Source organism: Amphiura filiformis, chromosome 9 (assembly GCF_039555335.1).
Source record: "Amphiura filiformis chromosome 9, Afil_fr2py, whole genome shotgun sequence".
Lineage (NCBI taxonomy): Eukaryota > Metazoa > Echinodermata > Ophiuroidea > Amphilepidida > Amphiuridae > Amphiura > Amphiura filiformis.
This window is the reverse complement of record NC_092636.1, coordinates 66781968-66804521: the sequence shown is the minus strand read 5'-3', so window position 1 is coordinate 66804521 and position 22554 is coordinate 66781968. Positions and strand designations below refer to the sequence as shown.

Below are 22554 nucleotides of genomic sequence, written 5' to 3'. Positions count from 1 at the left end.
AAAACTTATTTTAAAACCGATTTCCTTGCCAACAAGTAAACAAATCGATGGTGTGAGTTTTTGACGGTGCGCGAGAATGGTTTATTTTGGAAGATGATGAGAGAACCCCTGTAAAAAGTTAAATTAAATTTAAAAAAAAAAGAAAACTAAAATGACTTCTTTACCAAGAGACGTTTTTAAATGGCTTCAAAGTTTAGATCTTACGTTTCCGATTAGAAACGTACGCAGGTAAGTACGCGACTATGCATGTTTAATTTAAAATTTGTTGGTAAATAAATTGTCAATGAATGTCATTGAACCGAGTAAGCTTATTAACCATGTCAATCTTACTATAAATAGGCTAATGTTGTATGGGTGGTGTGTGTATGTGTGTGGTTTATAAAAAAGGCTCCGTCAGTTTCGATCCAAATGTCGCCAAATTCATACGGGAGATCGACGAATATACGGGACATTGCCTGGACTTTATTTGGTTGAAATCGGTCAAGAATTGGCTGCAAAAACAGTGAAAATATGGGTAAAAACGAGGTTTTTGTTATGAAAAACTGCAGCTGGTAGGCAGCAGCGTCAGCGCCAGCGTGCGTAATTGCGACTACGCCAATGCGCTGCAGCAGAACGGCGCAGAGCCACGCGACTTGCGAGCCAGAGACCAGTGGACATGATAATATAGAAAGAAGGAAAAATAAATAGAAAATAAAGGACACAAAGGCACATGGACGGGTCACGGGATTATGATAACGGATGAACACGTCCGCATACACCCTATGCATGAGAGGACGTAATAAATACGGGAAAAAATGTGTGTTGAATAAACAACATGAAGCGGTACTATAAAGAAAAATGAAATTAAAATGACAAAAGAAGTACGAGTCGAGTAGGCCAATGGTTAAAGTAACTAAATGAAACGGGCACGAAACAATGAAGGAAAGAAACTAATAAGGAAATGTAAGAAAAATTTAAGATGTAAGAAACTAATCAGGAAATAGTAAGATAAAATGTATCTTTTCAATGATTCTACCTGTTCAGTAATTCTTCCTGTTATAGTGAACGCTCCCATTTACTCATCTAGCGGGGACTCGCGCGAAGCGCGGGTATCCCGCTAGTGTAAATAACATTCATAACAACACTATACTAAAATGCAGTAAACCTTTGACGAGCGCGTATTGTAAGGATACATCGTGTATTTTCTGCGTTGCACGCACCTGTCTCTGATTGGCTGCTGAGGCGATCTGTTGTTGCCGAGTGGAAATTTATTAATGAACTGTGCGCTGTACGCGTTGTTAGCGCCAAATTTGCAACATCACGGTAGTCACGCTCGTCAAAGGTTTGCTGCATTTGACTATATGATATTGACGATAGTATACACCACATTTTTGTACACTTACCAGAGTTTTAAAGTTCTCTGATTGTGAAGCAAACTGTCATTTATGATTATGAATCAGTACGGTACCGTACATAACACATTTGCTATAGCCAAAATATTATAAAATTCTCGATCATGAGAGCCAACTTTGGGTACGCACAGTTATTTGCGTCGAGCGTACTGAGCAAATACCGGCGCTTACAGCGCAAACACAGCTTTTGAGAATTGACCAATCACACGGTCGTTGCTAGGCAAGGCTTGGCAAGGTCATGGTTCGGTCATCCAGGTCGCGCGATCATGTTATTCTTTGAAAAGTACGCTGACGCAGAAGGTACGTCCTCTCATGATCGAGAATTTGTTATTTTGGCTATAGTCAGGCTAGAACCAGTTGTAGTAACTACAAATTTCGAACGTTTGAGGACTTGTTCTGAAGTTGTAGAAGGTGCCATAGGGTGGCTGGAGTGTTAATTATTTTCATTATAAATGTCGCAAAATATTAATATTGACAATAATTAATAACCTGTTTCACCTCTCCATATATTCATACATTGCTCACCTGTGTTTTCATATCATATTTTGTGTTGAAAAATGATTACAAATGTGTAATTTGCAATCATTTTTGGAGCAACGATTTCTTCGAACCGACGGCTAAGTGTGTATGTGAATGCACATTAAACACATACAAACACATACACAACACCTGTTGGAACTCCCAGTCGGAGCCGGGAGTTTCGATTATTGGAACTGGGCTAGAACACAATACATATTTACATAGAAATTTAAAAGAACAGGTAGGTCAAGGAAACCTACATAAATATGTTGTCTATACTTCACTTGACCCACCAAATATATGATTTTTATGGTGATGAGATACTCGCACATGGAATTTTAGAGGGATTTTGATATAATGAAAGACAAAGAAAGACAATTTATCGCGTCTGACGTCACCTGTCAATCAAACTCGAGCATGGTTTGTTTACAAGTGTCGTGATGATGACTTTGCTGAACGCGGATTTATAGCCGCGCGGGTGCCTTATTGTTAATTTTGCAAGGTTATAGTATCATCATGAGACTAAGATCTAAATACACCACCGAAATGCTGTTTTGTTAGCTGAATCTTTTTGATGAAAGTCAATCTTTGACAAGATGTAACTTCTTTTTTGGCTTTCTTTACTCAAGGGCTTTAATTTGATATATAAAATGATACACTTTGATGGCAAATTTGAATTCACCTGGCATACCTACAGATTGTATGAACGTATTAACAGCGTCTCGTGGTTCAGAAAAGTCACGTAAAGCTGGTGGATCCGTGTACAAAAGAGTCTGTGCATGTTAAAGTGTCAGACTATATTCCAAAAGAGAAAGGGGACCACCCCCGGTTCTCTAAGTTACAGAGCAGAGGATCTTGCCTTTTATATGACCGACCGGTTAACTCTGGCATTGTAATCAAGTAGAAGTAGAAAGAACGATTCATGGGTTACTTGTTATCTATTTTTATTAGCCTATTCAAAAACTCATGAGACATGAAATAGATGCATTTGTAGGATTGTAGAATTAAAGTTGATTAAATTTTTTTTGATTGCCAAAGCCAAAAATGCTCACAAGTTTTTAGATTGCGAAAGTCTAAAACTAGTGAGTATTTTTGGATTTGGTACCGTACTCAAAAAATGTAATTTAAAATATTGACACTCACACATTTTTTGTGTTTTGACAGGGATTTTTCCAATGGTTATCTGGTAGCAGAGATATTCTCTTGGTATTATCCACAAGATATACAGATGCATTCCTATGATAATTGCAATGGATTGCCGGGTAAAGTTGGCAACTGGTCTCAACTTAAAACGGTAAGTTTATCAGCAATGACGTTTAAATAATAGAATACTGAGATTATTATAGTACAATGCTATAATTAATAGTATGTACACCATTATCACCTTGGTGTTAGGGGTCTATTTAGAAATGAAGTTTCACAAAATGCGATGAGTCACAACGAAACGTACCTCGATTGTCGGTTCCTTCATCTCATTTTGGTAGTGCCAGTCAAACACCTTTAAAAGTTTAATCTTTCTATAATCCTATTGTTGGAAAGGATAATAGGATAGGATGTCTATAGAATAGTTATAGCTCTGATATATCCCTGCTCACATGGTGGACAACAGAGTATTGCAATTTTTACCTTTTAGTTTGAGGGACCTCGATCATTGCACTTGAAAGAATGTGTGTGCATTTTATTTCTTTTCAGCATTCTCATTCTTAAAGGAAAACATGCTACGTTATTAGAGGGCTGCTCGTTTGGACCAGGGTGGGGTTGTATGTCCCCACAGTCTAATAAGTTAACTCGAAAGGTGGAAACCGAGTTACTACAATAGCAAATTGGACGAGATAGAGTACATTTGGTTGTTTTAATACAGTCAGTTTTACATGGTTTGGCACAGGTTACTTGATTGCTATCTGCACCTAAACACAAAAACAGCAACACAGCAAGCTGGTAGAAATTCATTGTTGCCAAGTCAAGTACCACTTCAAATTGCTTAAAAGTAGAAGTTCCTTGATAGCTCTTATTGAAGATGATTATTGGAAAATTGATTGAAATCAACCATGCATGGGCCTGGTACCGGGGGGGGGGCACTCAACTTTAGAAGTGACGGGTATGTGCCTACCGGTGTCGCGAAGTAGGGGCCTATCGGTAACAAAGCGTTATTTTAAAAAAAAAAGGGGTCATTGGGTACAAATAAAAAGGGGGTCATTGGATATAATATTTTGAAAAAAGGGGGTCATTGAGTATAAGATTTCAAAAAAAGGGTCAACGGGTAGAACATTTTGAAAAAATTGAGCAAAATTTAGAAAATTTCAGCATAATTTAGAAAAAATGGAGCAACATTTGAAAGTTTCGGCATTATTTTGTTGCATTTTGATGATGCTCTTCTAGAAAATCTAAAAAAAGGGGGTCATTGGGTAGCCGCAACCAAAAAAAAGGGGGTCATCGGGGGGGTCATCGGGTATGACTTTTAAAAAAGGGGGTCATCGGGTATAGTCGACTTCAAAAGAGGGGGCCTATTGACAGGTACCGTCACTTCCAAAGTTGAGTGCCCCCCCCCCCCCCCGGGCCTGGTAGTTGTTATCAATACTACTACACAAATCCTTTAATTCAATACTGTAGAATTCTCCTACCTGATTTGCACATCAGCTGAACAATATTTGAAGACAGTTAAACTTATTTAGTTGACAGTCGAATGGTAAAAATACATCAAAATTATACTTATAAACATGTTACTCAGTGGCTATAGTTGTTAAAAGGTGGCGCATTGAGCCAATACAGCCCAATGTCTGAGTTGGCCGCACTTCCACCCTACCACCATGTCAACATGTCACCATTAATGATGAAATGTTCATGTTCACAGTGAATTGAAAGGGTAAAGAAAAAACATACCATCCAAAACATGAAGCTTGTTCTTGTGTTTAGCTTGACTTACAAATGATTCCCTTGAATGTGCTTTGTTTCAGTTCTTCAAAAGGAGATCCATTGATATACCTCAGGAGTTAGTAGAAGGAACCATCCATGCTAAGCCAGATGCTGCTGAATTATTAGTACAATTCCTTTACACAAAATTAACCAATAGAAAGTGAGTATCAATCATCATTTGACTGATGAATTTCTCTGTCAATTACACATTTTAAACTATATAAAGGTTCAATTTCAACAATTTTCAATGGGAACGCATCGTTGTATTGCACACAAGCACCACGGGCCTATCAATAAAGCACACAATGTAACAGGCACAATTGAATTGTTAAAATTGCAACTTTTTGATTTTTGGGGTTTGAGGGTTTAGAAGCGCAAATCTTGGTCAGTTCTTGCTCGATTTTCACGAACATTCATTCATTCATTCATTCATTCATTCATTCATTCATTTATTTCCATATATAAAAATATACAACTACATCAAAAATAAAGAAACACAATATGGCGGAAAAGGCAGGAAGGCCAATAAGGCCTGAGAATTGCCTTTCCTGAATGAAAAAAAACAAAACAAAGATTATGAAATCAACAAAAATAAATAAAATGACTAACAGACATGACAAATTACAGTGCTCGAGAATGGCCTAATTGTACTTAGAGATAAGTTTTTGTTTAAGGTGTTTATGGAAATGTTTTATGGACTTTGAGTCTTTAATTTTTTTATCTAGAGAGTTCCAAAGTATGGGCCCGCTTCGTTCGAATGGAATGGTCGGAAAAAACTCTTTTATTTTTTGTTAACTGGAGATCATTATTCGCGTCTTGTCTGGTAGTCATGGATGTCAGAACGTTTTGTAAAATACTCATTAAATGAATTGGGTAACTCATGTATGGAATTCTTGTACATAAATACACCAAGTTCAAGAGAATACATATCTTCTATATTTAAAATGTTAGTATTGAGCTGTGCTATCAGTAATGATAATGAAGATGCTTCAGTGATGTACATTGTACATACCAGTATTCTTATCAAGTAGTTCCCCAGCAACCTATGAATAGCTTAGCATCAGTCAAGTATAATAGCCCTTCTACATGTAGAGACAAACTTTAAGGGGGTAACATAACCAAGCTTGGGCATGACCTATAATGGTTCTATATGCTATTGGTGACTCGATAGGTGCCGACGGCTCTTTCTATTATACCCTGGAAATGTAATACATTGTATCAAGCACAATGTTTAGGGTACTATCCATTGATACATTGATAGCGCTATGGCCAAACTTTACATGGAACCTTATAGTTCTATAGTATTAATTGGTTCTTGGAATTATTGGCTTATCATTAGAACTTTTGCCCATTCTGGATTGATTTTTGCCTGGCCTGCACCCATTGTTCTGATTACCTGGTATTTGTGGACAGCTTCATTTTATGTCATGGCTTACATAAGGAATTTTGGTATGTTGTAATTATTCACTTTGACTTAAGTTTGATTTCTGTGTGTTATTTCTTTTCAGAATCAAAAGACTAGCATTAGATCATGAGATTGATTTCACAGACCATAGATATCAGATGTCTTTACCTATCCATGCCAGAGCCACAGCATCCATGGCAGTCAAAACAAATGTCAAAATTACAGAAGCCATGACTGAACCTAACCTTATTACAGGTCAACAAAGGGTAGGTAACTAATTATTCGTAAATGCAAAAAGCAATAAACAATCACGCTGATAGGCTGATCAATGCACTTGACAACAAGCCGGCTGACCCATTGGTCTTCGGCGCGGCTCGTAGTAGGCGACCTTGTCACTTCTATGTGATCGCAATTCACCAGCGCGTACCCGGACCATGGAAGTTTAAAAAAAACAACTTTAGTTGCATGTTTAAACTGCTCACAAAAAAAGGAACTGTTACACTTAAAGGAGTATTTTGTGATCCTAGCATCCTCTTTTTATGACATTTTTCTGTAGATTTCCACGAAAAAAAACCTATTCCCAAAATTTCACTTGATTCCGATTTTGCGTTCGCGAGTTATGCATGATTATGTGTATTACACTGCTCCATAGACAATGCGTTGTAATTTCGTTCTGGTATACCAGAACAAAATTCAAATTTCACAATAACTTTGCTAAACGAAATAATCTGCAAGAAATATTTTGTACATAAACATTATTTAGCCAGAGGTTTCCAGTGATATAAAAATCTCAACTGTTTTTGAGAAAAGTGGGGGGATGAGACTGTGGATCACGAAATGCCCTTTTAAGGTTAGCCGAGAGTTTTTCATGCGCTTGATTTCAGAGGGCGTAAGTTCATAACAGAAACAGCCATGCAGAAAATGAACAAGCGTGCGGGACGTAGGCCTACTTACAATAGAATATCGATCCACGGTCAAGACATGAAAAGGATATGAAACTTGGCTTACCTCGTGCCCGGAGCTCGTGAGTCGCGCGGGGGGGTCATGAGGGGCGACATGCCGGGTCGGATGCCGGGGGGCACAATCCGTTTTCGGCAATTTTATAAATTTTAAAATTTATTGGGGGCACTTCGTCAAGCTACGCCCTGGAAAATGGGTTGATTTTGAATTTATAGCCTTGATATCTTTGATGAAATCAATGCTGCTATTCCCCTGATTACAATGTAATAGGGTACAACAATAACATCAACAACAATATCAAAAAGTAATTATTTACAAATCGAATTTGGGAAGAATATCAACAAGACAGACTTAGCAGGCCTACAAATTTCTGAATTATATAAAGTGAAAAACAATCAATCACGATTCACTGCAGTCAGCGAATCAATCAAATAAAACTAAAAAGAAAGGAGCAAGAAAGAATAAAGAAATAGTGGAAAAGAGAAAGAAAGAGAGAGAGAAAAAGAACGAAAAGAAAGAAAGAAAGAAAGAAAGAAAGAAATGAAAAAAAAAGAAATGAAAAAAGAAAGGAAGAAAGAAAAGAGGAAAGTAAGGAAGTAAAAATGAGAAAAGAGGGAAAAAAAGGAAAATTCAGCCGCACGGGGACTCGAACCCCCAAAAATAGTTCATAACAGATTCCCAGTCCAACGCTCTAGTCTATCCACTCGGCCATACATCAGCTTATGCAATTGACTGTTCTCGAAGCGGATATGTAACTATAATTGGTTGCAATTACGTGATTACAATCGCGTCCGCACAATGGCTCTTAGAATAAACACGCATGTCGGCGCTGAAATTTTGAACGAACTGATGGAGGAAAACCTCGTTTTTGCAATACTAGCTTCAATTTGGAGTGAAAATCAAATGGGATAGCAATTGGCAGAATGTTGAGAAATAATGTAGGTATTCAGATGTCTAAATTAACGTCCCGTGATCAAGATATCGATAATTTCACAAAACAGTTTTTTCTGAGGCAAGATTCTCGAAAATGTTCCCCAAAAACGGGCTTTTAAAATTTAATCGGTACTGTATTTGGTTCTTCCCCATGGCAACATGATTTCTTTAATCGATTTGTAGTACAATACAAAAAAGAAGAAAACAATCACACGGTGTGGTTTTATACGGGGCGCACATTTGAAAAAAACGTCATGCAACACGTTTTTGATCTTGTGAACATGATGCTAAAAACGGCTTTAAGCGAAGGATTTTCAAATTTATTCTAAAAATTTGTATAAACACACAAGAAAAATGTTAAAGGAAGTGTCCGGTAATCACAACATTAAGCCTTATATGTTAGAAAAATAATTATCAAGCACGAATCACATGGTTTTATTTCAAACAAACTCATATTAATCATAAAAGCGAATAAAACAGCCATCTCTCAACACGCGATATTCAAAATTCAGCGCCGAAATTGTCTAGAGCAGTCACGTCCACATAGTTCAATGAAGCCTGTCGACAAATGAGCACAAATAACCATGACGTCACTGCTCTAGAACATTTCGCGCTGGAATTATGAATATCGCGTGAGAGACGGCTGTTTTTATTAGTTTTTATGGTTAATATGAGTTTGATTGAAATAAAACCATGTGATTCGTGCTTGATAATTATTTTTCTACCATATAAGACCTAATGTTGTGATTGCCGGACACTTCCTTTAAGCTACATCCAATGCACCAACATTTCACTTGCTGCGATATTTGATTACTGAGAAAACTCTGTTTTAGAGAACAACTTTATACGTCTTTTATACTTTTTTTATACGTTTCTTTGTGTAACCTTAAGTAAGAAGTAATAAATTTGTTTTTGCACATTTTAATACCTTTAATATTTGCGATGCAGGGCAGGAGGATATTAAGCTGTCATGCCATGGTTCGGGAAAAACACCCAAAATATTGGCAAGTAAACAATACTTGTCACAATGCAACCCCAATTTGAATCCATTTAATGGACAAAAGATAGTGTTGCCAGAATCACAACAGTTGCATTGGCTCGTCCTTCCAACACGCCAATGATGAACATGTCAAAAAAATCATCACGCTGCTGTGAGCTCATATAAAATAAAACTTTACCAACAAAGTTTTGAGAGCTCTATAGCCTTTTGGGTAATGGGTATATAATATGCATTGTATCCACATAATTTTCGAATCAATAAATTATGTACATTGATTGTAATTTTTCATTTTGTCATATTTCGTCTTTCAGGCTCAAGAAATTATCCACAAACGAATCCAGCACAGACAAGAGGAGAGGCTGGAAGACCCAGATAGATTCTGTATCAAACCAACCATAGGTCAACAGTGTATAAGGAAACCACCCATGCAACCTGGACATGAGCAAGATGAGGAAATAGGAAGCAGTAGTAGGCAAGAACAGGGTAGTCCTGTGACTCAGAAACAATGGACACCTCCAGCAGGTATTAACAATTATAGTATAGGAATGTGAAAGGAAGAATATACTAACCAAGTCATTATAGGCAAGTGAAATGGAAAACCTCTCTTTAGAAAGGCATCTCATCTTATCCTGTATGAAAATGTATCACTTGACCCTTGATAATTTTTTTGCTTTAATTATTTTTACTTACCGAAATAACACAATAAATAGAAATTTCAAGTTATCAACTAAACTCCTCAAAAAAGTTTGGAAACTAACCAAACCGGCTTTATATCAGAAAAATTTGAAATCGATTTCCATATTAATTCATATCATTACAAGCATTGTTCTTTCCTGTCAAAAATGACACCAAATTTGTGACCGTAACTTATTTCATTGTTGAGTAACTGTCTTTGAAAGACAAGGAGGTCTCAAACAAAATGTGCCAAATCTGTCATTGTCTGCGGCATTTGCACCAGTAAACATGGTAAACATGAATAAGGAATACCACACAGTTTCATTAAAAACGGTTTCAAAGTACTGCCAGTCTCACATACCGGTCTTCTGCAGCCGTTGTTTTCCTTGCATGGCCACTTCTGGGTCTGTCTTTGACATCTCTGGTCTGACGAAACTTGACTTTTAGCTTGGAGATCATACTGCAGGAAAATCCAAAAGTTGCCGCAATGTGATTCTGAGGTATGCCAGCCTCAAGATGACCAATAGCGCGAGCCTTTGTATAGGTCTGGTAATCGAACCATGTTTGATTAGAACTTTCTTGCAAATGACCACTATGAAGAAGTGACCAGCAAGATAAGTTGACTTGCGTTGATCTGTTTGAATCCACATGTAGTAGAACTGCTAATCCCATCCTAGCACTTTTCATTCAACATGATGTACTGCAAACAACTTTTCATTCATTCTTTTATTCATGCATTAAACCACTCGTTTATTCATTCAGAACAATAAGATGAGCGCAGATAATGGTCAGTTTCGCACATTTTCTTTGAGACCTCTCTGTCTTTCAAAGAAAGTTACTCAGCCGTGGAATAATTTATCGTCATAAATGAGGTGTCATTGTTGACAGGAAAGAACAATTTTTTCGCTGGTATGAAACAAAATGATCTGATATACAACCGTTTTTGAAAGTTTCCAAACTTTTTTTGAGGAGTTTAGTTATGTGAAATGTTTGCCAAGCTACAGGCACCAAGAGCATTCTCCATTTTCTTTAGTGAACAAACCAAAAGATCAATAATGTTATACTAGTGTTTATAGGATGTGATCGATCTTTTGGTTTGTTACCTTATTAGTAGGGATTATCTTTTCTTGTAACATTTTGTTTTTCTTCTTTCAGAGCAAACCAGATCAGAAAGCCAAGAAAAATCCAAATCCCCAAGCCTGGTACACTTCAAAGAAGTCAATGTGAATCAACTAGACCATGTAGCACAGCAGGTTTCAAGGCGAGGGATGACATCCAGTCCAGTATTGCCACCCATAGGATCACAACTTGCTCAAAGTGAGCTACTTTATAAGAACTGGCCAAAGGAAATATGCAGCTAATGTGCATATCATTGTGTGTAAATCTTTGTCATTGGGTAAAACAAAGAGACAATTGAATTAATAGCATCTAACAACATTATGCTATGGTTACTTACCTCGGAGGAAGTCTTCAAAATTGTGTAGTTGCATATTCACCAAATTGCAAGGGTGCTATAGTGTTGGATATTGTAAAAACATGAAATTTTTTCTTTTGAGAATAAAGTAATGGAAAGATGGCAGGTTGTTGCATACTGTAACTCAATAGACAATATTTGTGGGAGAATAATGATTGTAATATCCACATAGTATGTGTCAGAAGCCTTATTTTATAATGTTTGATGTATGTCTTCCTAGCACAAGTGGCTCTTACAAGGCCGGTCGAGTGCAGATCCGTCGGAACACGCTTTTCAATACCAATTGTTTGGTGCGGGCATCTATGTGTCGTCTTAAATGTGTGCGTGTACGCTACTGCTCTGAGCAAACGCTAGTGATTTGAACCTGCGCTAATGAAATATGCACTGACATCACTGCCATGTCAAGGTGAAAAATGGTTTAGTTTTAATTTTGTTCCAGAGGTTGGTGTGCAAAACTTATCTAGTATAACGAGTTAGTTAGCGATTAACAAGATAGGAATTGTTGTTTTTACTGATCTACTTTTGTGTTACAGAAGATATATAGGCATGTCCAATATTTTGAGTAGTGGATGCCGGCCCAGCCGATTAAATATTGGACACACCTACGTATATTAAACTTTTATGGCATGATAATAGATTATGTGGTTAGCTGTGCTTGTACATTTACTATGTGTAGTGAAAGCAAACTAATGTTGAACATTTTGTAGCATTTGCAAATTGTTTTCCCTGTACAAAACTAAATTACAAGGTTTGAGTTAGTAGTGAGTGGCTCATAACACTGTAATCCATATCTGTATCAATATATGACCATCCTCTCATGTAGCAATATTGCTTTATACATTTCATGGTAACTTATTAATTCTAAATAATGCTCTCCATTATATTAGTCGATCCGTCCACAAATAACTACCTGCACTGCCATTGTAATCATTAAGAAAATGCTATCATTATCTTTATCAGCTGCTGTGTCCCCTCATTAGGGTACATGATTACACAGCCGTGACGTTAGTCACGGCTGTGTCTTTTTTCTTACAGGTTCTTTCTTTCTTCTTTCTTTCTTCTGTCAACCTTTACATTTGCTCTAGCACTCACATGCTTACATCGATTTTGACCTAACTTGGTCACAATAATCATTGACCGTGCCCCTACATGTCACATGAAACTCGTGGGGTCAAAGGTCACGAGGGGTCATAGGGGTCAAAACGTGATTTCAACTAAAATGCATCTTCTCCGACAACTTAGGTAGGATAGCGACCCCACTTGCACACATGCATTGTTATTACCCAGTGTCTATGTGGTGTACACATATTTGGGGTCAAAGGTCATTAAGGGGTCACTTCGGTATAAAGCGAAAAACCTTCAAAAATTTTATTAGCTAAGTAAAACATAGCACAGTAACGGTATGTTCACATATGATCCGAGTCACCAAATGTATATGTGGTATTTTTTTATTTGAGGTCAAAGCTCATTAAGGGGTCACTTCCGGTATAAAAAGAAATATCTTTAAAATGCATCTTCTTTCACAAATTATGTGGGACAGAGCGCCACTTGCACACATGCATTGTTATTACCCAGTGTCTATGGGGTGTACACAGATTTGGGGTCAAAGGTCATTAAGGGGTCACTTCCGGTATAAAGCGAAATACCTTCAAAAATTGTTATTAGCTAAGTAAAACATGGGACAGTAACGGTATGTTCACACATGATCTGCAGTCACCCAATGTATATGTGGTATTTTTTTATTTGGGGTCAAATCTCATTAAAGGGTCACTTCCGGTATAAAACGAAATACCTTTAAAATGCATCTTCTTCCACAGATTCTGTAGGACAGTGCGCCACTTGCACACATGCATTGTTATTACCCAGTGTCTATGGGGTGTACACAGATTTGGGGTCAAAAGGTCATTAAGGGGTCACTTCCGGTATAAAGCGAAAACCTTCAATATTTTTTATTTGCTAAGAAAAACATAGGACAGTAACGGTATGTTCACACACATGAATTGTGGTTACCCAATTCATATTTGGTATTTTTTATTTGGGGTCAAATGTCATTAAGGGGTCACTTCGGTCTGAGACGAAAAACCTTCAAAATGCCCCTTCTGCCACAAGTAACATGGCAAAGTGATGCCACGCGCACACATGCGTTGACATTAGCCAATGTCTATGGGCGTTTTCATATATTTTGGGGTCAAAGGTCATTAAGGGGTCAGAACACGGCTGTGTTCGTGGTCTTAGACCACAGCTAAGTCTAGTTTTACTTGTAATATTATGCCCTTCAGAAATAAGGAGTAATACAGTATCTTTTACACCCAAATTTGTCAGAAGCAGTAAATACTTTAGCAATGGTGAGGCGCAGCTGTCGACTGAACCAAACCGATTATTTATTTTCTTTAAACATAAAAATTAGTGCGATTTAAGGGGAAGCAAACCACCTTTTTGCCCAAATATTGCAAGATGTTTACATCAAGGTGTATGTGTATGGTTACATATCCACAGTGTAAGTGACAACAGGTATCTCGAAATGTGTATGCATAACCGTGTGGAGGTAATAGAATAAAAATTGAAATGGGTTGACAATTTGAAATCGAGACATTCCCCTCCAGTCAACATCCTGCCCCTAATATTAATGCGTGAGAGTCAACGAGGCCTCAGTGCATCTAATTGCTATAACAATGTTGTATACTATATCTCAAAAGTTAGAATTGAGAAAATCAAATTATGAACCTTTTTGTATTATAGTTGTGAATAGAGCAGTGTATATGTAACAAATAAAACATATTAATAAAAACATTTTGACTTTGGTTTATATACTTATTTGTAGGAGACTGTTATCTGATGTAAGCATTTCAACAGCCCTAAGAGTAAGCATCTTGAGGAGACAAAATGACAACATCCATTTAATTTGAGTTATCTTCAATAAGAAAAACACATGGTTGCAACATAATTATAGGCCTACTAAAAGAAAATATTGCAACACATAGACATTTTAATTTGATCTTTAGTAGACGGCACCACTCGCACAATTCTAAAAACATCGATCTATTTCGTTCTAGAAATAAAAACAAAACAAAATGCATTACTTGAGCTATCTTCAGAAGATAGCAAAAGCGCATGAATTCAATATATAAATAGGAAAAGACTGGCTGTAAACACATTTCATGAGCAGAAATATTTTGATTGAAATAAACAAAATACTGTCTTACACAATTTTATTAATAATATTCTGACTGGAAAAAAGTCAGTTTGTGAACAAAAGTTTGTCAGTATTATTTTTTTCTTCTCATACTGGTTTTGCTATTTACTGCAGATTGATTGAATGGCGTATTTGTAAAAAAGCAACGCCCGACTTTGATGCCACATGTTATACATTCATTACACTTTGTATGACGTACGGACAAGACCTATATCTTTTTCAAAATAATGTCGCAACACTCTGCAGGCCTAACTGCTTGAATGTTTTACATAAGGTGGTACTACACCCCCTGATAAATTTTGTGACTAATTTTGCATCTTCTCAAGAAATAACTACACGCTGGTAACAAAAGTTATGTATACTAGCGGGATACCCGCGCGGGTCCCCACTAGATGAGTAAATGGGAGCGTGCACTACAACAGGAAGAATAATGAACTGGTAGAATCATTGAAAAGGTACATTTTATTATTTATATAAATCTTTTTCTTCTTACATTTTCTTTTTTTAGTTTCTTTTGCTTAGCTTGTCATGCTTGTGATTTTCAGTTTCCATGTTATTTATTTATTTAACCCCGTTCCCAGCTTCATTTTTTCTTATATTTCGTGATTAGTTTCTTTCCTTCTTTGTTTCGTTCTCGTTTCATTTAGTAATAACCCGTTGGCCTATTACTCGTACCTTTTTTGTCCTCATTTTAATTTATTTTTTCTTTATAGTTCCGTTTCAAGTTGTTTATATATCTTTTTCCCGTATTTATTACGTCCTCTCATAGCGTGTCTGCGGACGTGTCCAAGTGTTATCACAATCCCGTGACCCGTCCATGTACCTTTTTGTCCTTTATTTTTCCTTCTTTCCGTATTATCATGTCCACTGGTCTCTGGCTCGCACGTTGCGTGGCTCTGCGCTGTTTACTCGCGTAGTGCGCATTACGCACGCGGCGCCGACGCGCGCCGGCCAGCTGCAGTGACGCGTAGGCTGGCAGCCGATTTTCATAACAGCCGTTTTTACTCCTATTTTCACTGTTTCTGCAGCCAATTCTCAACCGTTTTCAACCAAATTTTCGCATTACCGTCTCGGTATATGCCTCGATGTCCCGTATGAATTTGGAGACATTTCGATCGAAACTGACGGAGCCTTTCATACCCTTTCACACAACATTAGCCTATTTATAGTAAGATTATAGGGGCAAGGAATCCAATTACTTCACTGAAATTTCAGTGATTCAAGACAAGTGGTTCATTATATATGTTAAGAAATGAAGTACATTCTAGCGGTACCTCTTTACTTATCATAATGTACCGCTTGTTTTGAGTCACTGAAATTCCAGTGTAGTAACTGGAAACATTGCCCCTATAATATACATAACTTTTGTTACCAGTGTGTTATTATTTTTTGAGAACAATGCAAAAATAGTCACAAATTTATCAAGGGGTGTAGAACCACCTTAACTTGATCTCCAGTAGATAGCACATTTGGAGACGAAAATTACACCATCAATTTAATTTAAGCTATCTTCAGAAGATAGTGAAAACACAAATTGACCATGATTTTTTAACGAAAGAAAATGTCGCAAGACATGCCGTAATTTGCTCGATTTTGGTACCCGGTGTCTATTAAGCTCCTGCATTGGTTTGCACGGTGAATGTTAAAATTAAAATATCTCAAGAACAGAATACAGTATGACGCTGAAACAAACTTTAAAACAAAGCCATTAGATTTCTCTGTTGTTTTCAATTTAGTGTATCTTGAATTCATGTTTTTTTTACTATCAACTGCCGATAGCTCAAATTTAAATGTGTAGTTGGCTGTCGTCTTTGTCTGCTGACGAGATAAGAAGGCACATCAGCATAAGATTTCGCAGTCAAAAAGTGCAACCTGTAATTAGTCCCGTAAAACGTTGAAATTGAGCTTATTTGTTCATTTTTTCAGCCAATGTGTGAGATGTTTCTTTGATGCTATATTAAACCTGGGATGGGCTTTCTTTCTTGATGAAATTATGTGCAAAAAATGATCTCCAACCTGTTCTGTCAAAAAAGCACTTGGAGCATTAAGGTTCCTAATCACATGAACTTAAACATACAGTGACTTTCATAAACAAGTGAAATATCATATAACATTTGCCAAGTATCTTTAATATCTTGTTGCTTTGTTTTATTTCTCTTTCAATTTATCATATAATTTCAGAATATACAGCATAGCAGTATCTTACAATAAAAAATATGAGCATTAAAGAAGCATTGCTAGGAATGTTGTGCAAAATAATAATTGTAATAATAAATTACATGTATAATTTATTTACTTTACATTGGAATTGGCACCTTGTGACAAAGTCATTTTTGTAAGAATACATTGTAAATATTGAACAATTAAACACTTGCTATTCCACACTTGATGTTCTGTACATAAAATTATCTACATGTACAATTGAGGATTCAAATGTGTCAAATCTGTCAAATTGCTGACAATTTTTTAGTCTTCTGCAAAACATATGCATTTGCAGCCATATGGCTAAATCTTCTGCATTTCAGCCATCTGGTTAAAAAATCAAAACAAAATCAATTATACTCCCACTGTCCTGTCCTTTTGCAAAAAAAAAGGTCAAGTAGCCCTGGAAAGGCATTTTAAGGGTCTCAAAAAGCCAACATCCAGGAGCTTTTGGGGGCGCACTGATCCCACGCAAGGGCCGTTGCCCTTGGCACGAGAGCGCCACATCCTAAGCTTTTTTACACTTCGCAGAAATTTTCTGCATTTATTTCTGCATTTACATATTCCAATGTTGGCAGCTCTGCCTATTATGCAATATTGCATGGTTTTTAACTAAAAAACCTTGGTAAAGGTGCAAAAGTGAACAGTTACCACAGCATGGTCAATTTTCGTCTGGGAATCCCCACACTCCCACAGCTGCAGAGCTAAGCCACTGATAACATTCAGAGTACTTTTGGCCAGATTTGATCAAAATGGACGAACTTCACACAGCAGGCACTCAATTTGAATAATACTTAACGTGCACTCATGATTTGTTTGCCTGTCATCACAACACAAAAATATCAAAATCTACTACAAATATATCTAGTTTCTCTGAAAAATACTCAATCTCAAAAAATAATAACCCTTAGCACTATATTTTCAATGAAAATATAAATAAGCTCTTACTAATAATATGAAAATACCAGTAAAATTTGTAAATAATATGACTTTTCCTGTCAATGGAGGTCAAATTCTGTTTTGACAGTAAAACTGATATTTACTCAATTCTAAATGTTCGTTTTTTTCACATTTTTTAATCATCTGATACATTATCCAATATCATATTGTGACCCAATCAAGTACAACAAGGACAATGTGTAAGGTCAATTCTCAGCTTTTTGAATCAAGATTATGTATTTTTAATCAGCTTTAATTTAATTGTGATTAATCAGAAATCCAGGTTATAGTTGAAAATATTGGGTATTTAAACAATAAATAACATTATATCAAACATTCCTCGATAGTGAGTACCAATCAGAACAAACCTGTGCATAAATATTGTAGAATTGCATGGGTGCGCACTCCGCAAAGTACTCGCAGTGCTTTCAGACACAGTCATTTTTCTTGCCGAAGGATGCATTTATATTTGCTTGCATTTTCCAACATTTTTAGTGACAATTTTGTTATAAAAATAGCAAAAATCCGTGATTTTTTAGTCGTGTATGAAATAGGTTAATAAATGCGTATCCCTCGTTGCTCACGAAATTGTACAAAATAATGCACTTGTATGAGATGTTTATGTATATAATGTACTCCCCCCTTCGGGGCTCATGCATTAGACACATCAATATCTCAGTATGTGTGTATTATTTTGTACAATTTCACTCCCAATAAGTAATACACGTTTATTAACCTATAAATATTACCAAACTGCAGCATACCTACCTTTTATTTCCCTATTATTAATTACATAATGATGTTTTATTATCAGAATAATACTAGAATAATTAGAATGTTATTGAATCATTGATTGTAAATATTAATTGATCATTGGTGTAATAACTCCTCCTTTTCTACATAATCATATTACAAGAAAATTGCTACATCGAGTTAGAAAGAACTAGCGAAATTACATATTCATAAATTAATACTATTGGCTCTACAGCAACAAATACTACAATCATACAGTACAGTACTGTAGTAGTAAGAAAAGAAATGCAACAAAGTTGAGGTCAAAATTAAATAAAACATACATATGAGCTGTAATTTCACAAGAAGTTTGCTAGTTTTTTGCACAAATGAAAAAGCATATGGCACAATAGAATCAATCCTTGTATGTATCAAGGGTTCATACCACTAAATCCGCGTGTGAAGCGGTTTCCGGTAAAAGTTTATCACGACTATAGTCCCAACTTTGCATAAAAAATGTGCAAAATCGGTACAATATTAACAATTTTAGTATTGCAAATCGTGTTTTGCTAGAACTTGTGAATGTGATCTCTACTAATTTGAACAGAAAGCGCGAAAATTTGAATGATGTTTACAATGATGAGCGCATGAACACACAAGGTCGAAACGCGGTTAGCAGTCAGACGTAAACACGGGAAAATCGCGGCGTTTTCTATGGCGCTCTTTTTCTCAAAAAGTAGACCTAAAATATTGTGTCATTTTCAGATATGCAGAATTTTGTTCTGATTAAAATGATATCAAATATATATTTCAAAGTAAGGCGTAACTTCGACTTATAGCCTAAAAGCGTGACCCCTGTTTTGCACGTAAAGTCTATGGAAAGCTATTTGGTGGCATGTACCCTTTAAGGAGCAATTCCATGCGTTTTTCAGCGTCTTTATCTATTTAAAATGCACGCGAAGAAATGAGGAAGTACATCAACAAGCGCGTGCATGTACGCCGCCATGTTTTTCGCTGTGCGTGCGTTTTCCGCGAATAGGCTTACTTTTATTTCCAATTTAATAAAAGTTCCGATTTTGGTAGAAGTTTGAAACCTTTTGATATGAATAAAGAAGAGTTTCAAAATATTGAAAACATTGTTTATTGGTGTTTAAATTACAAAGAAGTTTTTCAATTTCATTGTTATTTTTTAACCAATTTTTTTGTCATTTAAACTCAAGTTTTGGCTTTCAATTTTAATAAAATTACATAAAAAATTAGATTTAAGATATTTAAGTTTCTAGTTTGCTTTATTTATACCACTGTCCAGTATTTTAAATTGTTATAACATTCAAAGTTTAATTTATATTAATATTTAATTTCAAATAGCCATTCATTACATTTGCTTTTTGGACAAAACTGGTTAAAAGTGACGATGGAGGGGGGGTAGGCCTACTTGATTGACATTTCTTGTCTTTTTAAATATTCTGCAGGTACTGAGAATGTTTTAATTTTGAAGTTATGCACTTGCAAAAGATGTTCAAAGAACGTTTACTATTAACATCAATTAATATCTTCATGAAAATAGCAAATCAGCAACCATTGTGCATTCATGTGCATCAAAATGACGAAAAATGGCAATTGTCGGCTATCATGCTTGTGCTTGAAATCAGCATCCTGTCTAAAGTATGAAAGGAAATAACCCAAAATTTCTTACAAGTTATTCAAAATGTAGTGAAAAAGATAACAAAATCATTTTCAAGGCCTAAAAGCGATGTTTTAGCCACTTCAAGGGTTCATACCACTAAATCCACGTGTGAAGCGGTTTCCGGTAAAAGTTTATCACGACTATAGTCCCAACTTTGCATAAAAAATGTGCAAAATCGGTACAATATTAACAATTTTAGTGTTGCACATCGTGTTTTGCTAGAACATGTGCGTGTGAGCTCTACGAATTTGAACAGAAAACGCGCAAATCTGAGTGATGAATACGATGATGAGCGCATGAACACACGAGGTCAAAACGCGGTTAGCAGTCAGGCGTAAACACGGGAAAATCGGGTCTTTTTATATAGCGCTATTTTTCTCAAAAAGTAGACCTAAAATATGGTGTAATTTTCAGATATGTTATGCAGAATTTTGTTCTGATTAAAATGATATCAAATATATATTTCAAAGTAAGGCGTAACTTCGACTTATAGCCTAAAAACGTGACCCTGTTTTGCACGTAAAGTCTATGGAAAGCTATTTGGTGGCATGTACCCTCAAGTTAAGCGTAATGCCATGTTGGATTCCGCAGGGGCAGATTAGAGTCAGTGCGTTTACATGCTTGCGTCCCAAGCGTACTAACAAGTCGCCCTTCTACGTGTATGTGTATAAGGCCCATGGGATTAGGTTAGCCAGAGATGCCCGTCAGTATTGTCCAAAAATCCTGAAAGGCAAACATTTTCCTGAAAAATGTGCTTTGTACAGAATCATCAAGTAATATTTCCTGAAATCAGGAAATTTTTTGAAGATTGGCAACACTGTTAGCATGCGCAATTCAAATCTGCCAATGCAAAATCTAACATGGTGAGACGGACTATAAATAATACTGTAATACAGATTTTCATGATACAAAATCCATACAATTGATGGAATCTACAATAAATGAACACTGTTAAAGGGACATTCACAGATGTTAGGTGTAGCCGACTAAATGAAAGTTGCATCAATGTGTTTTTGACAAAGCAACACATTGTGACACACACCATACTCATACCTGCCAACATTGTAAAAATAAAAATCTGTACAGGGTGCGAGCAACCCGGGGCGCGCGAAGCACACGCTCACCCTTAACGGCGCATACTTGCCAACCTTTGGAACTAAGGTCGGTGTCTAATTAGAGTGAAGCGAGAAGCGAAACAAAACTTTGGAAAAAAGAAGTTATATACCCTAAATTACTTGTTATTCAAGGTTGGGCATTTTTATTTATTTTTTTTTTTTTGAATTAAATTTTTTCTTTCTAATTTTTTTCAACAAATTTCAAAGTTCTTGTCAACTTTAGAGAACCACTGGACCTATTCTGAAGTGCTAAGATCATTCACAGGTAATTTGAAAAAAATTTGAAAAAAAAATTCTGAAAAAATTAGTTTGTTATCCTTAATAAGTAAACCATTAACTAGTGTTTACCTCTTCATGTATCACATATAGATGCATTGGTTTTCCATGCATTTATAATATGTGCTACATGAAGAGGTAAATATTGGTTAATGGTTTGCATATTAAAAATATAAACAAACTGTAATTTGTTCGAAATTTAAAAAAAAATTAACTGTGAATGATCCTTATGATCCTAGCACTTCAGAATAGGTCCAGTGGTTCTCCAAAGTCGCCAAAAAATCAGATTTTTCTGATTTTTGTGACCTTTGACCTCAAAAATCGGAACGAATCCGATTAAATCGGAACGGTTGGCAGGCATGCATACTAGAAGGTCTATGATAGGGTTTTGGTTATTTTGAGAGAATTATGTGTTGCTGCCAGCTCATTCGAGTACTAGACAAAATAAAAGTCTAAATGATCTAGCTGCAACACCAATAAAAGGTACAATGCAATTTTGCTCCCTACAGAGGACCTTGGAAGGCTCGAAATGACAAACTGATCTATGAGACTACCGTAAATGTTCGCCTAATGGCGCACATGGACTCCTTTACATTGGGGTAAATTTCATGTACAAATAGAGATCCCTCCTCTGAAAATCCCAACCAGAATTAAGGGTACATGTACGTGCCCTTATTTGCTGGTGGGATTTTTACGGGAGGGTACTTTTATATTATGCCTAAAATTCCAGTTAGGTTAAGGCAGCCCATAGCGAATGTTTACGGTATATCTATTCCAACTCCAGTGACACTTCATGCATATTGACCGGGTAGGATTAGGCAAATGGTCACTGGAGAGGCATGAAAACTAGCACTGCAGCTCTGTTAAATTGATTTTTTAAAGTAAAATGCCAATACCTATTTCAATGCATCCAAAGGTCCAGGGAAATTAATGAGGTGTCACTGGAGCTGGAATACATAACAGCCAAAATGATTTTTCCACAAAACTAAATCTTTGCAAAATAAGTATGTAGTGTCATCATAAAACCATATCGCTGAATGCCCCTTTAATTTATGTAAAAACTGTAAATCACATACATGCACAATATATGTGACACAATCTGAAAAATTCTAAAGATTAATTTATATCAATATCAACTTT

At 36.2% G+C, this 22554-nt stretch overlaps 1 protein-coding gene across 1 annotated transcript; it reads left to right on the top strand.

Moving 5' to 3' along the window:
- Positions 1–45: 45 nt before the first annotated feature.
- Positions 46–11544, top strand: LOC140161351 (spermatogenesis-associated protein 4-like). Its single transcript, XM_072184837.1, has 6 exons — positions 46–228; positions 3075–3204; positions 4865–4983; positions 6332–6494; positions 9433–9643; positions 10952–11544. The coding sequence occupies exons 1-6, from the start codon at positions 152–154 to the stop codon at positions 11155–11157; spliced, it is 906 nt and encodes a 301-aa protein (XP_072040938.1). The 5' UTR covers positions 46–151; the 3' UTR covers positions 11158–11544.
- The last annotated feature ends 11010 nt before the right edge of the window (positions 11545–22554 follow it).

Bases quoted from the DNA above. Each gene is read 5' to 3' on its own strand.
- LOC140161351 (XM_072184837.1), top strand. From the start codon at position 152: ATGACTTCTTTACCAAGAGACGTTTTTAAATGGCTTCAAAGTTTAGAT. The intron at 4,984-6,331 runs GTGAGTATCAAT...ATTTCTTTTCAG, and splicing joins ACAAAATTAACCAATAGAAA to AATCAAAAGACTAGCATTAG. The intron at 9,644-10,951 runs GTATTAACAATT...TTCTTCTTTCAG, and splicing joins ACAATGGACACCTCCAGCAG to AGCAAACCAGATCAGAAAGC.